Source organism: Sinocyclocheilus grahami, unplaced genomic scaffold (genome assembly GCF_001515645.1).
Source record: "Sinocyclocheilus grahami isolate Dianchi unplaced genomic scaffold, SAMN03320097.WGS_v1.1 scaffold821.1, whole genome shotgun sequence".
Classification (NCBI taxonomy): Eukaryota; Metazoa; Chordata; class Actinopteri; order Cypriniformes; family Cyprinidae; genus Sinocyclocheilus; species Sinocyclocheilus grahami.
In genome coordinates, this window is record NW_015506000.1 from 166,878 (window position 1) to 183,056 (window position 16,179).

Sequence of the window (16,179 nt, forward strand, 5' to 3'; positions counted from 1 at the left end):
TGGGTTTTCTGGACTAACTCCTCTCAACCGGCTCTGATTATAACTAACATTTAGCAGAGGCTTTACTGCTCTTTATTGCTGGTATGAGGCAAGTTCATGCAACATGGGAAGTTCCTCTTGACGGTCACTAACCCTACACAACTATTTTCTCACACTTCTCTGTCAGAAACTGTGGCAGGGAATTCATTTGTGTAGGTAATGCAAAGCCACAACAGCCTATTTTGACTGACGTGTGAGTTTGAGGCCGCTATTAATGGCACATAAAGTGTGAACGAACTGCTTTTTAAAGCGATGTCCTCTCTGTGTGGGAAAACGCAGATTGCAGAGACAGAAAGGGAAATGAAAGATAAACCCAAGAACAAATTTAAGCTTTATCTCAGTAGCGGTGAGGTTTTTAATCAATAGTGTGGTTCTCATTGGTGCTTTGAATTCTGTTGTGCTTCACTGTTGTTTTACTCTATATTATTCAAAAGACATATAATATATATATATAATATAAATAATAATATAAACAATATATATATAATATAATATATAATATAAACAATATAATATAATATGTAATGTATAATATAAATATAATATAATGTAATATAAAAACAGCAATTTTTTAAAATAAATAAATAAATAAATACATAAATTATAGTTTAATTTAGAATAATATAATATATGTGACAACACACAACTTATTTAATTATCTAAATAAATATTTTATCTATTTATAGTGTTTATTGCATGACCTGTAATAAACACATTGTTTCTCTACTGATATTAATAATAACTATATATATATATATACAGTGGGGAAAAAAAGTATTTAGTCAGCCACCAATTGTGCAAGTTCTCCCACTTAAAAAGATGAGAGAGGCCTGTAATTTTCATCATAGGTATACCTCAACTATGAGAGACAAAATGAGAGAAAAAATCCAGAAAATCACATTGTAGGATTTTTAAAGAATTTATTTGCAAATTATGGTGGAAAATAAGTATTTGGTCAATAACAAAATTTCATCTCAATACTTTGTTATATACCCTTTGTTGGCAATGACAGAGGTCAAACGTCTTCTGTAAGTCTTCACAAGGTTTTCACACACTGTTGCTGGTATTTTGGCCCATTCCTCCATCCAGATCTCCTCTAGAGCAGTAATGTTTTGAGGCTGTCGCTGGGCAACACGGATTTTCAACTCCCGCCAAAGATTTTCTATGGGGTTGAGATCGGGAGACTGGCTAGGCCACTCCAGGACCTTGAAATGCTTCTTACAAAGCCACTCCTTCGTTGCCCGGGCGGTGTGTTTGGGATCATTGTCATGCTGAAAGACCCAGCCACGTTTCATCTTCAATGCCCTTGCTGATGGAAGGAGGTTTTCACTCAAAATCTCACGATACATGGCCCCATTCATTCTTTCGTTTACACAGATCAGTCGTCCTGGTCCCTTTGCAGAAAAACAGCCCCAAAGCATGATATTTCCACCCCCATGCTTCACAGTAGGTATGGTGTTCTTTGGATGCAACTCAGCATTCTTTCTCCTCCAAACACGACAAGTTGAGTTTTTACCAGTTTTACAAATGAGGACACCCCCAAAGGGAGTTTTTTTTTTTTTTTTAGATTTTGTCAGGTTTAGCTCATTTTTGGGTACATATTTGTCCCCAAAATATGGTTAAGTAGTACACACACACACACACACACACACACACACACAACAGGTTTGTTTTTGTGAATTGTGGGGACTCTCCATAGGCGTAATGGTTTTTAAACCCTACGAACAGTATTTTCTGTCGCCCTACACCAACCCTACACTTAAACCAACCCCTTACAGGAAACTCAAAAAACTTAAAAAAAAAAACTAATTCTGAATGATTCATAAGCCTTTTGAAATATGGGGACACACAAAATGTCCTCATAAATCACCTTCTCGTTGTAATACCTATGTCATATGCATGTCATTATACAAATTTGTGTCCTCATAAATCAGAAAAATGCTCACACACACACACACACACACACACACACACACACACACACTCACACACACACACACACACAACTACTGCGAGCACTGCACAAAGAAGGACAGTTTATTGTTCCGTGGCCAGAAAATAAACATTCCTTGAATTGATAAATGATTATATTGTCTGCTCGGTGGACGGACAGATCAAATAATTGTAATATTGATTCTGCTACAGTTAATTTGAAGATATAATCTAAATATTTATTATGAATCATAACCAGTTATAATTCGTCATAAATATTTCCCTTTTTAGAGCTAATAATAAATAATAAAAACCCTTACACTGTTGACCTTTAAAATACTCTTCACATCACTATAAATAAAAAAAAAAATTATACAATTCTCACTAAAGCCAAATGCAGTTAAAACCTTCCATAAAAAAAAAAGCTCTACATGATCAAAAGCTTTTTCTTGATCTAACAAAATAAAACCACAATTTAGGTTTAGCATCTCGGAGACTTCGATAAGATCACGAATAAAAGCAATGCTGTCAAATACTGATCTACCTGGGACACAGGTTTGATCAGGATGGATAACACTGTCCATTACATTAGCCAGTCTGTTAGCTAAAACCTTTGATAAAAGCTTGTAGTCACTGCAGAGCAAAGAAACTGGACGCCACCACTTTATGTCTCCAAGACCTCCTTTTTTCGGTAGAAGGGTCAACACTGCTCTTTGAGGCAGTATACCCCTTGCCAGACTGATACTCAACACTTCTAGGAGATCTTCTCCTATTGTTGACCAAAAGAATCGCTTGTACGGAAAGATCGAAGTCAGGAGTTTGAATCAATCGGAGCGGTTCCAGCGTAAATGACTCACTCAACTGAATCGGTTCGTCTGTTCCTTCTCTTTTCTCGTCATCAGTCATGTTTACACGACACTGTCAGCACTACTACTGACTTAACTCACGAGTTTTATGACATTAACTGAAATAAGAGAGAAAGTTTGATGTTTGCAAATAAAATATCCATATTTCCATTCCAAAGATAACATCCATCACAAATCTAGAACATATTACTGCTAACTAGAGAAACACTCCATTAATATGACGAGCTGCAGCTCAAAATACATGTCAGATGGAAACATTGTGCTTTATGATCCAGCTTAATTGACTATGTTTGAAATAGTTTGAGCACTGCAGTTCAGTTGTTGACAGTTCAAGAGGAAATCAGCTGAAAGCATCCAGTGAATGTTCAGTTTATCAGTATTGTAATAAATATTTGAGAAATGATTGTTGTATCTGATTGTAGAGTGATAGTCCATGCGAAAAGAGCAAATGGGAGAAGCAGATGAACACAAAAGTCTAAATTGTTAAAATGACTGAGATGGTATCGTTTACGTGATTCATGTATAACTGAATGTTACAAGATTGGCATTTTCGACATGTGCATAAAATGCATGTGTGCATATTTTAAAATATTATTTGCAAATAGTTCAGAATGATTACTTCCCAACTACAGTTAACGTCCTTCACCTTTCTGTTTCTTTATGGTTCATTATTAAAAATCAGTTCCTCTATTGAGAAAATGAAAGGGATTTTACTTCCATAACTCGACTGTTGTGCTCTGTCGTTGTGTGGTTACTAAGATGCTTTTTTTTATTGGATGAAGTTGAGAGAGTGATAATTCTCAATGATAAAGCAGGTGAAAATTTTCATCTACATATCTACAGTAGAAACCAGAGCTGTGCACCTGTTTTAACAATAACCAGGTGAAAACCGTAATACGATTGCTTAGAAAGCATGCATTAGAATAACAGAGATGAAGACAAAGGCGAGCAAAATATCCAGAAAAGTAAACTGGGAATAAAACTCAACAGAGCGTCAATAGAATAAATATACAAAGCTGGAAGTGAATGATGCGCTGAGGGAAACAGTGTGAGTTCTTCTGTAAAGAAGAGGCATAATAAAGATCTAAAAAGCCCTCAATGACCAGTTCATCTCCACATATGGTACTTAGCGTCCATTCAGCAGCTAATGAAGGGATTCTTCTTAGCGGGTAGAGGCTCATTAGCTTGCTCAGGCAGATGGTGGTGCGGTAGGGATGATTTTGCAATGTAGGTGATTCTTCAATTAGGGAAACTAGTCTAAAAGTCTTGACTTTTGCGTTTGTGTTTTTCATTCTTTTCTGGCTCATATAGTAAGATATAGTGAGAATACAGAGGGAAAAAACAGCTTAATTTTATTCAGAGGTCCCAACTGATCAAAAATGTGTAATTTGGTGCAGATGCTGATATTTATATGGACAAAAAGTAAGATTAAATTCTGATGCTTGTAATATAAATCAGTGAGATCTTTATAGCAGATCCTTATATCTAATTATATGAATATCAGTCGTCACTCTGTATCTCCAATAATATGTCTTGGTAAGATGAGATTTAAATGCTTAGTTCAAAACATAATGCAATGCAGTACAATGATGATTGAGAGATGAATAAACAGTATTCAATAGCCTGATGATCGTATTTGATACATTTGAACATGGTTTTTCTGAAAAAGATTGTTTTTTATCATTATCACCACGACAGGTGTTTTTACGAACATTTGTTTTCTGAATTTTCTGTACGTTTATGATGAAAATGAGAAGTGACAGTCACACATCTCATGTTAAGATTTTAAAGGGACATTTCACCCAAAAATGAACATTTGTCATCATTTACTCACCCCTCATGCCATTCTTTTCTGGAACCAGATATTTTGAGAAAAGTGTTTTTTGTCCATACAGTGGAAGCCATTGAGCCTTAACATTGTTTGGTTACCAGTGTTCTTCAAAATATGTTCATTTGTTGTCTTTTGTGAAAGACATATAGCTTTGGACTGACTGACATGAGGAAGTAAATGATGAAAATATCAATATCTGAGATTAGAGAGTAGCTTTGTGTATTTTCCAAATCAAGCAAAACTTAGGATTTCTATTCAGAAACAACTAATCTCTTTTATATTTTATATGTTCAAAAATGGCCCTAATTAAAGAATCAGCCATTAATGTGTGTGATTATGTGGTATAAAGGCCTGTGGTGTCACATTGCCATACCGGTGAATTTGTGAAAACATACTTATTCAACTTTTCCCTCAGTGCATTTATTATTTTCCTTTTTTCTTCCCCGTGACCACCGGTGTTCTGCATCCATCTGTTAGTGGTATTTTTGGCAGTGCCCTATCAGAACGAGTGCCAAATCAAAAGCACCTGTTGTAAGACTCTTCCACTCTTTGCCAAAACCATAAACAAACACACCACACCAACTGCCAGTTTTGTCTTTCAAAGAAAAATAAGACATCACCCCATGCAACTTTGAAGAATAGGCGACAGAAGCCCAGGCCCTTGTTCAGAGATGTTTCCAACAGCTCTTCCTACTCGAAAGCGTCGGCGCCCTGAAGTTGCCTTCACTCGGGGTCACGAGGAGGTGAAGTTCAGGGATGTGACTCTGTTCCTGGTGGAGAGGAGGATGGGAAAAAGCAGGAGGAATTTTCTGTCTAATCTCGCCAGATCTAAGGGCTTCTGCGTAGACGACGCTCTCAGGTACCGAAAGCGTCGGCGGCCTGAAGTTGCCTTCACTCGGGGTCACGAGGAGGTGAAGTTCAGGGATGTGACTGTTCCTGGTGGAGAGGAGGATGGGAAAAAGCAGGAGGAATTTTCTGTCTAATCTCGCCAGATCTAAGGGCTTCTGCGTAGACGACGCTCTCAGGTACGTGACAGAAAACAACCGAGTGGATGAGACTCCTTAATTCATATTCCAGAGTCTAGCATTATCACAGCCCGGTTAAAGGGATAGTTCACCCCAAAATAAAACTTAGCTGTTAATTTACTCACCCTCAGGCCAAGATGTAGGTGACTACTTTTTCTTCAGTAGAACAGTAAAGAAGATTTATAGCTGAAACCGAGGTCCTTGGTGATTCATAAAACTAAAGTCAGCAGCTGGGGCCTCATTTATAAAATACTGCGTAGAAAGCATCCTAAATTTGATTTTACGATAATTTCTCAAAGTGCGTACGTGTGATGCATGTGCGTACGACTCTCTTTTAGATGTAAAATCTATAAAATGCAATGATCTTGAAATTGTGAGCAGCTGAACAGTTTCAGATCTCCGCCTTGTAAACGATGTCTAATTAATGTCATTGACTTATGAAAGAGCACCTGACAATGTCCAAATCTTTTACAAGCGGAAAGAATGGCTTATATTTCCAAAACTCGGGCAAACAAAAGTGCGTACGTCTGCTCAGACCCTGACGTGGCGCTAAGCTCTTTTCCACGTCAAAGACCGTTTTTATAAATCTGAACGTTGGCGTGGATTTTTGCGTACGCACACTCTACGATGAGGCCCATGGTTTTTGAGAATTAAAAAAAAACACAAAATGAATACCCGTGACTCCTGACGATATATTGACGTCTTACGAAGCGAAACGATCGGTCTGTACAATAAAGATTATTTACGAATGTTGGTGGGTGACACCTAGGGAGTAAAGTTGTAAATTAAGGGGGTGGTTAGTTATGTATAAAGACTAGCGGTAGGAACCAGAATGGTAGTTTGTTTCTGGCTGGCGGAAATAGATCGACACTCGTATGGTTCGTATACATGCGAGGGGTTTGCATATGGATTCTCTTGGATCCTTGAGATAGCTCTACGAAGCCAATTTGTTGCTCTTGTTGTAATTTGAGTTTCAGTTTGTTTTGGGGTGGAATGCTTGTTTTTGTTGGGTATTTCCTTTAGTCCACCACTAGTCCAAACTAGACTTTCGGGCGGACTAGTTTCTTTTTTTTTTGTTTGTCTACAGTTTGTTTTCCCCATTGTTTATACATGCTTTACAAGGATGCTTACATGCTTAGTGTTTAAGCAGAGTTGAGCTATTTTTGCATGCAGTGTATTTGATGAATTGTGATTCACAAGGTTTTTTTTTTTTAATTAATTTGGTTGTTTTGTTGATTGTGTGTTTTGGTTTTTTGCATGATTTAAAAAAATTTTTTTTTTCTTTTGCATGGTTTAATGCTCAACTTGTGCTTGGGTAATTTGTGAGTAAAGTGTCCTGTTTATATAAAGCCAACAATACATCTTGGGGATTTCTACTTAAATGAACCTGAGTTGTGCTGGGATGTGTTTATTTAAGGGTGAGCCTTGTAACACAGCATTATTAGTTGTATTGCAGAGCTGATTCTTTTCCACAAACTGGTTCTTTCGGACAGTTTGTTTTTAAATTAACTGGTTCAGTTCACTAGTTCGTTTACATAATCACACAATATACGCCAATTATATTATTAAAGCACCCAATAATGATGTGAAACGTGGATGTTTTACATGTCTAAGCATATAAAGTGAATAAACTAGCCTTTATCAGCTCAGAAACCATAAAAACTTTCGTTTCGCCCCTTCATTCAAGTTCTCGATTCATGCATGCTCATATCATCTGCTCATTGGTCTTCGGTCTGAAATAGAGGGCTGCATTGTGATTGGGATCCTGCGGGACCCAATGCAAATCTTGTGGGAGCGGTCGGATGCACTGTTTGTCAGGGTTCTGTCACTTCGGTCTAGTGTAATTCATAGTTTTGTGACAGAGCCCTGACACTCGCGTCATGTCATTGTTTTCATGTGAGCGTGCGGCTTCGAGTGTGCTCAAGCCGTGCGCTCTCGTCTGTGTGTACTGTTTCATGTTGGAGCGTGGCGTTCAGATCCCGGCACTCATGTCTTGAGTTTCGGTTTCGTGTCGGGGTCCGGACACTCGCGCTCCATGTTCTGTCTGTTGTGGGAGCGTGCGGTCTCGAGTTTGCTCGGCCGTGCGCTCTTCTGTCCACGTGTGTGTTGTGTTGTGAAGCACGCGGTTTGTGTTCAGCCGCGTGCTTGTCTTGTGTGAACACGCGGCTTATGAGTTTTCTCATTAGCTGCGTGTTCGTGTCTTTTGTTCTAGCACATGGCTTGTGATTTTATTTTGCTGGCCATGCGTTTGTGTTTTGTGCGCGCACATGGCTTTTTGTCTTTGATTCGGTGTGCTCATGTCAATTGTCTTGACCCCTCCCATCTGGTTACCTGATTATTAGTTAATTTGTCCCTCATTACCCTCCTCATTTGCTCTCCATTTATGCTCCTTGTGTTTGCAGTCGTGGGTCAGTTCGTCATCGTCTATCCCTGGATGTGTCGTGTCCAGATCCTGCCTTGCCTTGCCAGCCTGTTTTTCCCCCACGGGGTAGTTTTTGTTGGTGTTTTGTTTTTTTTTATTACCCATTAAAACCCTTTTTCTGCAGTACTGAGTCCTCGCCTCATCCCTCTACCCAGAACCCTGACTGTTACTGTGGGCGGCCAAAAAAATATAGCGCGGGTCCTACTGTCGTTTTGCTTTTTTTAATAGACATAAGATAATTTAGTTCCGTTGGAAAACATATGCTACAATTCTAACCTGAAAACGTCTGCTCTGCTCCATACAGTGCAGGGTTGCCAGGTCTGCATGACAAAACTAGCCCATGCCATTTCCATACCTAAAATACATATTTTTACAGTCATTTTTATGCACATTGATCATAAACACAGCTCAAAGGCTTCCTACCCGTGGCCCTCCTTCACAAAACCTAACATTTAGTGCAGTTTTATATAGGTAGAATGCAAAATATTTAAATACAAGCATTTCAGTCAAATTTAATTTATGAAATATTTAAAACCTTTAACCCACAGAGAAAAAATCAACCCACGGCTAAACAACAGTTTAAAAAGAGCACAATTCCGTGGAAAAAAAACGAGGACTTGGCAACCCACACGGAATTGGGCTCCTTTTATACTGCTGCTGTGGGTTGTATTTGAGTAGCAGTTGGGCTGGTTTTGTTACACAGACCTGGCAACCCTGCTATGTGCCTCGATGCTTCAGTAACATACCATCACTCCGGACAGTTTGCATGAATTACAGGTAGGCTTGTTGTAAATGTTCAGTTTCTTGCACAGACTAATCGTTTCACTTCATAAGACCTCAATCAGGAGCTAGAGGTAGGCCTATTATTTTTGTGATCCTTGATATGCTTTTTTAATTCTTAAACGCGTAGACTTGCATGTTATGAATCACACGGTTTCAGCAACAACAAAAAATACATCTTTACTGTTCTACTAAAGAAAAAAAGTCCCCTATCTTGGATGAAAACAGCCAATTTTCATTTTTGGGGTGAACTATCCCTTTAAGCATTAAATCTTTAGCACAAGCATTTTAAGGAATTTGAACAGCACTTAAACAGAAGTCGGAATATCTCAACAAAACATTTTATTATATAGATATAGTAGATGTTTTTAGCAAATGGCCAGTTTTCATAGAAACACGTTTAGGTTTTAATGGTTGCTTTGGCTTCAAAAACGTTATTTTAACAATCGCCAATGGTAAATGTATGTAAAACTGATGAACCAAGTGTGAAAACAGTCAGAGGCTTTGTTTGTTCCTTTAAATCCCACTCAGAGACATTCAGATCCCAGTAGAGAGATTTTCCCTATTTAGAGACGGTGGGTGACGTACATCTCTTTGACAAACAATTAAAAGCTCTATTTTTCACTGTGTAATTAAATATTTTAATTTGCATAAAATTTTATGCAAATCACCGTGATAATGACTAGGGCGGCTGGGTTCTCGATGAGTTTCTAGACAGAAGGTTGCATAGAAAATGACATTGTAATAACAACAGCACAGAAACCGACTATTAAAACCTTGATTAACAGAATTAATCAGTTGCTTCAAGAAAAAAAACTAACTTTACAAGCACAGACATACTTGTTTTGAAGTGTGTAATGTGCTGAACATCACGTGTGAAGTGTCGTCTGTTATTCTTCTCTTCATGGCTGCTTGGTCAGAAGCGATCCGGGGCTGTTGGTGCCAGTTTGTGCCAGTTTGTGCAGGTGGAGAAGCACCAGTGGGAGTTGTTTGGGTAGACGGGCATAACAGCAGCCAGCAGTTTGCCGTAGCGTAGCGTGCCGTACCCAGCTGAGCGATGGCACCATTCCCAGAAATGCAGCTTGAGCTCGAGCGGCCTACGGCTGCGTGCTGCTGTCTGCAGCCAACCACAGGAAACCCGTCGTGATGAGCTGAAAAATGACATTTTATAAGCCAGTGAGGATTTGATATCAGTACGAGTCTGATAATACAATGCCCTATAATAAATCCCCTGGGTATTACGCTGAACACGGATGCATGTCGTGATAGAGACGGCACAGAGACGCTGCACGGGAAGGGCTGGAGATTAGATGTTATGACATTCATAATGCACATCTTATGCTATATTGAAGCTGTTGGAATCAATCAAAGGGCGATCAGCTTCCAGTGGAGTTTGATGCAAGAGGAAAATGTTGTTGCTCACAGGTTGCTCGTTCATTGCTCAGCATGAGCTTGGATGCTTCTGCTTAAATTCCTTTCGGAGGAATAAAAATAGACACAAATGAGTCATGCATTGGAAGTATATAGAGCTATAAAATTCAGATAATTTGATCTTATGGGAGTTTGCATCAGCGTCTCTGACTTCTAATTGCAAGCATTGTTAATTAAAACTAAATAGAAATAAGTAAATAGAAAAAATAAGTTTTAATAATTGAAATAAATCTAAAAAAATACAATTAAATGTTAAAAACTTAGATTGAAAATTAGAAATGTAGCCTTGACAAATAACCGAAATAAGTGTATTAAAATGACTAAAACTGAAATAAATATAAATTAAACACAAAACCTTAGTTTGAAAATTATAAATGTTGCTTTGTATGGAAGTAAAATAATGACAAATGTCTTTGAAACAAAAAAGCATGTTGAATTGCACTAACTGAAAAAATAACGCATTGTATTAACAGATTTATGCCTTGTATTTTCAGGGCTTGCATTTTTAGGGGATGAAATTTAACATAGTTGTTTATTTAACCCATAGAAAACCAAGCACGGTAAAGTTAGTTTTTAGTTTGATTTTCGCTGCATATTCGATTAGGCTGCTTTAGGAATCGTCTGCAAATATACCTCACAGTATAAAACGAAGTCCAATAATTCATTCAATTTAATGTTTACAGGGCTATAGCAAATGCCTAGAGGGCAAACTGACTAAATATATATTGCCAATATCTTGCCTTAGACAATACTACCCCTAGTTACATAAATATTTTGAAGAAAAAAATTACAGCAATTCAGCAAAATGGGGCTTTTTATGTTCTGAATGTTGTATGTTCCTAGTGAACAGACTGACTTACTACAATTGAAATTTCCTTACTGTACATACAGTACATAATTATTCTTAGAAAAATGGCTGTAATGTTCCAAAAAAAAAACATTGGCCTTTTTAACTTTTAGTCCCTTGGGCACTTTGTGATAGCACGCCTTCTCCGGGTTAAAATGTGCTGCTACAATACACGTAGGCGGTTTTGAATAAATTTTTTTTAATGTCAATATAAAGTGGTTGCATATTGTTAAAACGAATCGTGGTAGTGACATTTATGTAGGACTGTCGACTCTATAGACAGGTGGCAAGGGAAAGCTAATGTCCGGCGACTATCACCTAAAACTAACTGTACGGCGCTAGAAAATCGATTATAAAGAAAATGCAGAGCGTTGCGTTCATCTGACCTCATCTGCTTGCCTGTATAGTTTGCATCATCAGTAAGCTGTATACTGAGATCTGAGGTCTTGTCTATGTCACTCCATTAGTTCATTGAGGCCTGTGAAGCATGGTTGGGGAATCCTGGAGTGTGACGTCAGAGGGAACACAAGCCATGATATAAAGTTACTACAGAACTAACATTACATCAATATCTTAGATGTAATGTTAGTTCTGTATATCAGCGTTGGGTAAAATAGCATTATAATCTCCTTTGGTAGAGAAAGCTGCTTACATGTGGCTTCACGGGGAAACAACAGCGACAGCGAAGATGCTGAAACCGCAAATACATACTGGGACTGATCATCATAAGTTCTATTTACAGCTTGCTCCATTTCTGCAGATCAGGTTTTGAGAAAGAATGACTTGCTCTAGCTGTTGCTTTGGTCTTCATCAACACCCGCTTGCGCCACCTGCTGGTGAGCGACTAACAGCAGCTGGAGATCATGCATCGGTGCTCTACTGCTATTCCTGCTGTTCCCGCATGTGAAATGCTGAATTTTCTGCCGAATTTGAACCACTGAATTAGTGGAAGCGAATTTGTAAAGTGAAATAAAATGGTCTGAAAATTGCCTGTCGAATATTATGCATCGTATTTTTAAACAGATTGAATATTTCGGAAGTGAACTCTGGAAGGTGAATATGGATTATTGAATGTTTAATTATGAAAATGTGTGTGAAATGTTTTGAATTGAAATAGTCACAGCTTAAATAAACAACTATGTTATATTTCAGCCCCTAAAAATGCAAGCCCTGATAATACAAGGCATAAAAATGCAAGCACTTTGGCAGCTATCCGAAATTACAGTTCAAAAAATATATATTCATATTTTTATTTCAATATATTTAAATAATATTCATGAAAAATGTAATGAAATTAAAACAATTATAAATCATTATTCAGCAAAAAAATAAAAGCACAAGTTGTTGGAAAGCATGTATAAGGTGTCAATTATAAGTAAGTACTGCGTTAAAGCTTATAATAGCACCAACTGAATCAACACAAACAACATTTCTGAGGAAAAATATTAATTATAAGTAAGCTTACACTTATTCTAAGATAGATCCACTATTGTATGCTGTTGCCGTATGGCAACAAATCATAAAGTACCTTAAAATAATAATTTTTTCCAATTTTTTTTTTACAGCACTTCAAGTTAAGCCATTCTTAGAAAAGAAAAAGATTCAAATATTTTTTTCTATAGGTCTATCATAATGCGTGCGGTAGAGGGTTTAAGAATTATTTGAGACAATACTCAAAAACGTTGTCAAAAACAAAAAATTAAAAAGCTGGAATCTTGTTAGATTTATTTGATAAATAATTAATTATAATGTTTTTTTTTATCCCCTGTGTTTAATCTATATTTATTAATATAGATGGTTTAAAGAATGAATGTTCTTTGTTTAATGGTATTTTATTTTTTATTCTGTGTTAGTCTAAGCCCCTTTTAAAACGGTTGTCCTTGAATGTAAGTTGTATGCCAATTTGTTCTGTAAACTTGTGATTTTTTGTTATACTTAAAAAAACCAAAAGAGTACATACTTTAAGGGCGTTGTATAAGTAGGCACATTGAGACGCAGCAACAGTCATTTAGCAAAGTGCTGAAAGCTCAGGACTGTGTGTGTGTGTGTGTGTGTGTGTGTGTTATGCATGTGCTTCCGATCATCACACAGTCACATTCACATCCTAATGTGTGAGAGTCCACCTGATTTGATTTCATACAGTATAATCCGATCACGAGAACCGCTTGAGAAATTAAAACCGCGCGTGGGTGTGTGTGAGAGAATCAATCAGTCGTAGAATAGATGTGAAACTGGATTAAGGTGCTTGAAAACAGCTACTTATGTGCCACACGATCTGGGATGCATTATGTGCGTCTAATGGTGTGTGTGTGTGTGTGTTTGGCAGCGCTGATGTGACGCACGTCGTGTCGGAGGGGAACGTGGCGCAGGAGCTCTGGAGCTGGCTCGAGGAGCAGGGCTTTAGAGAGATGCATGATAAACACGTGCTGCACATCAGCTGGTTTACTGAGAGCATGAGCGCAGGCCGGCCCGTGCCTGTGCAAACCAGACATTACATACAAGTAAGTGCACTTGAGAAGCTCATATGGCAAACAGCAGCGGGTTTTCTGTCTTTTTTACACAATCTGTTAGCATTCCCGTGCATTTCACCTGTGAAATCACTCAATTCTGCTTCTCAATTTAGTTTTTATCGTTAACTAAAACTAAAACTGCACACATGCGCACTCACAAAATGTTTTCATTTCTTAAAATATCAACTAAAATCCTAAGATCCTAATGCAACATTTCTCATTTTTGTTTAAAGTTGAAGTAGTAAACTAACAAAAACTAAAACTTGGTAAAAAACTATATGTAGACATTTTTAAAAAGCAAAAGTGAATAAAAATAAAAAACACAACACGTTGCTAAAACCTTAGCTAAAATAACTAACAAAAAAAACCAAAACATTTTCATTACTATAAATATTAACTAAAATATTGAAGAAATATATAAATAGTTGCCAAGGCAACATTTCTCATTTCTGTTTATTTTAAGTTAAAATAACAAAAACTAAAACTTTATAAAAAAAACTTTTAAAAAGCAAAAGTTAATTAAACGCTTCAAAATTGCTAAAACGTTAACTAAGATAAAAACGAAATCAGAAAATGTGTTCAAAATATGAACAACTCCGTTAGCGTTCACATTCGTGCTCAGGGTTGTTTAAACTAAAACTAAAACCATTAAACAAATTATTAATTGAAATAAAAATAAAATAAACATTACCTAAAATAATATGAAATATAGAAAAGCTATTCAAAAACAGCTAGTTGCCAAGGCAACATTTATCATTTTTCTTTAGTTTGTTGAAGTACCAAATAACTAAAACTGAAAGCTAAAACTTAATAAAAGCAATAAACCAAATTACTAAAGATTTTGCAAAAATGAAAACTATTTTTAGTTCAAGAAATGAACAAATCTGTTGGCGTTAACATTTGTTTCACCCATGAAATCACTGGAGGTTATTATCGTTAACTAAAATGAAAACCATAAAAATGCATTACTTAAAATAGAATAAACATTAGCTGAAATAATATAAAACACATGAAATAGTAAAACTAAATGAACAAAAACTTAATCTATATAGACAAAACACAACAAAATTACTAAAATTACGATAAAACAAAATATATTAAAAATAAAAGGTAAATCAAACTATATAATATGTCAAATAACACTGATTCTGCTTCCATGAAATAGAAAGAATAAGCTTTGTGATTACCAATTGTTTATGATTCTAACAAATGTTTCTAATCTTCACAAATGCACGCCACTTTTATGAATTTTGAAGCTCTTTTCGTCTTTATTTAGAACACATTTTCCCTGAACGTTTGAGTTAGAATAGTTTACAAGAGTGTGATTATAAACACAGCAAGCGACTGGTAAGTATTGAGTTTATCTGTTCGGCTTGATGGTATTTAAAGTCACCCACAACTTCTGTAGTCCCACTTAGACTCTTGTCAGCAAAAAGTAAGAGCTTTAAAAAAAGGTATTACTAGAGCGTGTGTTCACCACAGACCTCATTTCAGACACTGAACCAAAAACCTGTTCATAAAACCCACTGACTTTGGGACGACGGACCTTTCTAGTGTTCAAAAACATGTATAAATTAGACGTGCTAAAGCATAAAGACTTTACAGTCTACTGAATGGACTGTACAAATGAAATATGGCATCTACGTTGATTCGTGCAGTGCTAGAATCATAAACGAATCAGTGCTGGCCTCATTACATGTTCATGTGCTAAACGCTCACACGCTGTTTAGATTGAGCATCAACAGTCGAAATGTTGACGGCAAACACGTTCAATGCACAAGTAGTAGGTCGTGTGCTTGTGACATTTTGCACGAGTTCATTTAATATTATTAACCTCATGAATAGCAAATTAGAAACTTAACCCAGAGTTTTTCCAAATGTATCAATTCTACTGATGCCCATAATTAATTAATCACCAATTAAATTTTTTAAATTAGTATTCTTGAATATTTGTCCAGTAGAAATATCTAATGATTATTAATATCAATAAGGTCTTTAAATACTGGGGGAAAAAATCATATGGCATTCAGACAAAATGAGTTTCATACCTGCAACCTAATCACTTTTTTGCCTTTTAAATCATTTATTTGGCTGAATGCAAGGTTTATAATTTTGTAAAACCTTATTTTTGTCAAAACTTGTACTTTTTGAACTGTAAAGTTTTTTAAATTGCATTTTTGCAGTCATTTTACAGTTAAGGATGTGGCCATAGACAATGCTGTTGTTTAGAAAGAATGTTGCTATCTAAACAGTGTAGTTCTATTTGATTCTACAACATGTAGTTCTCTCTCTCTCTCTCTCTCTCTCTCTCTCTCTCTCTCTCTCTCTCTCTCTGTCTTTCTCTCTTAAACCCCAGGTAAATCCTGGGCTATTTTAACAAATTGCAAGTGTAAAATTTCCTTTGAAAATGTGCTCACTCTCAGGCCGTCCGAGATTAGGATGAGTTTGTTTCTTCATCAGATTTGGAGAAATGTAGCATTGCATCACTTGCTCTGC

The 16,179-nt window shown here is 36.6% G+C and overlaps 1 protein-coding gene across 1 annotated transcript in view; it reads left to right on the forward strand.

Annotated features, from left to right (window-relative positions):
- The first annotated feature begins 5,026 nt into the window (after positions 1–5,026).
- LOC107562388 (DNA nucleotidylexotransferase-like) overlaps positions 5,027–16,179 on the forward strand; it is an 81,895-nt gene continuing 70,742 nt past the window's right edge. The window contains exons 1-2 of the mRNA XM_016247016.1: positions 5,027–5,527; positions 13,500–13,674. Coding sequence (XP_016102502.1) covers positions 5,340–5,527; positions 13,500–13,674 — 363 coding nt within the window. The 5' untranslated portion in view covers positions 5,027–5,339. The remainder of the gene's footprint in view (positions 5,528–13,499; positions 13,675–16,179) is intronic.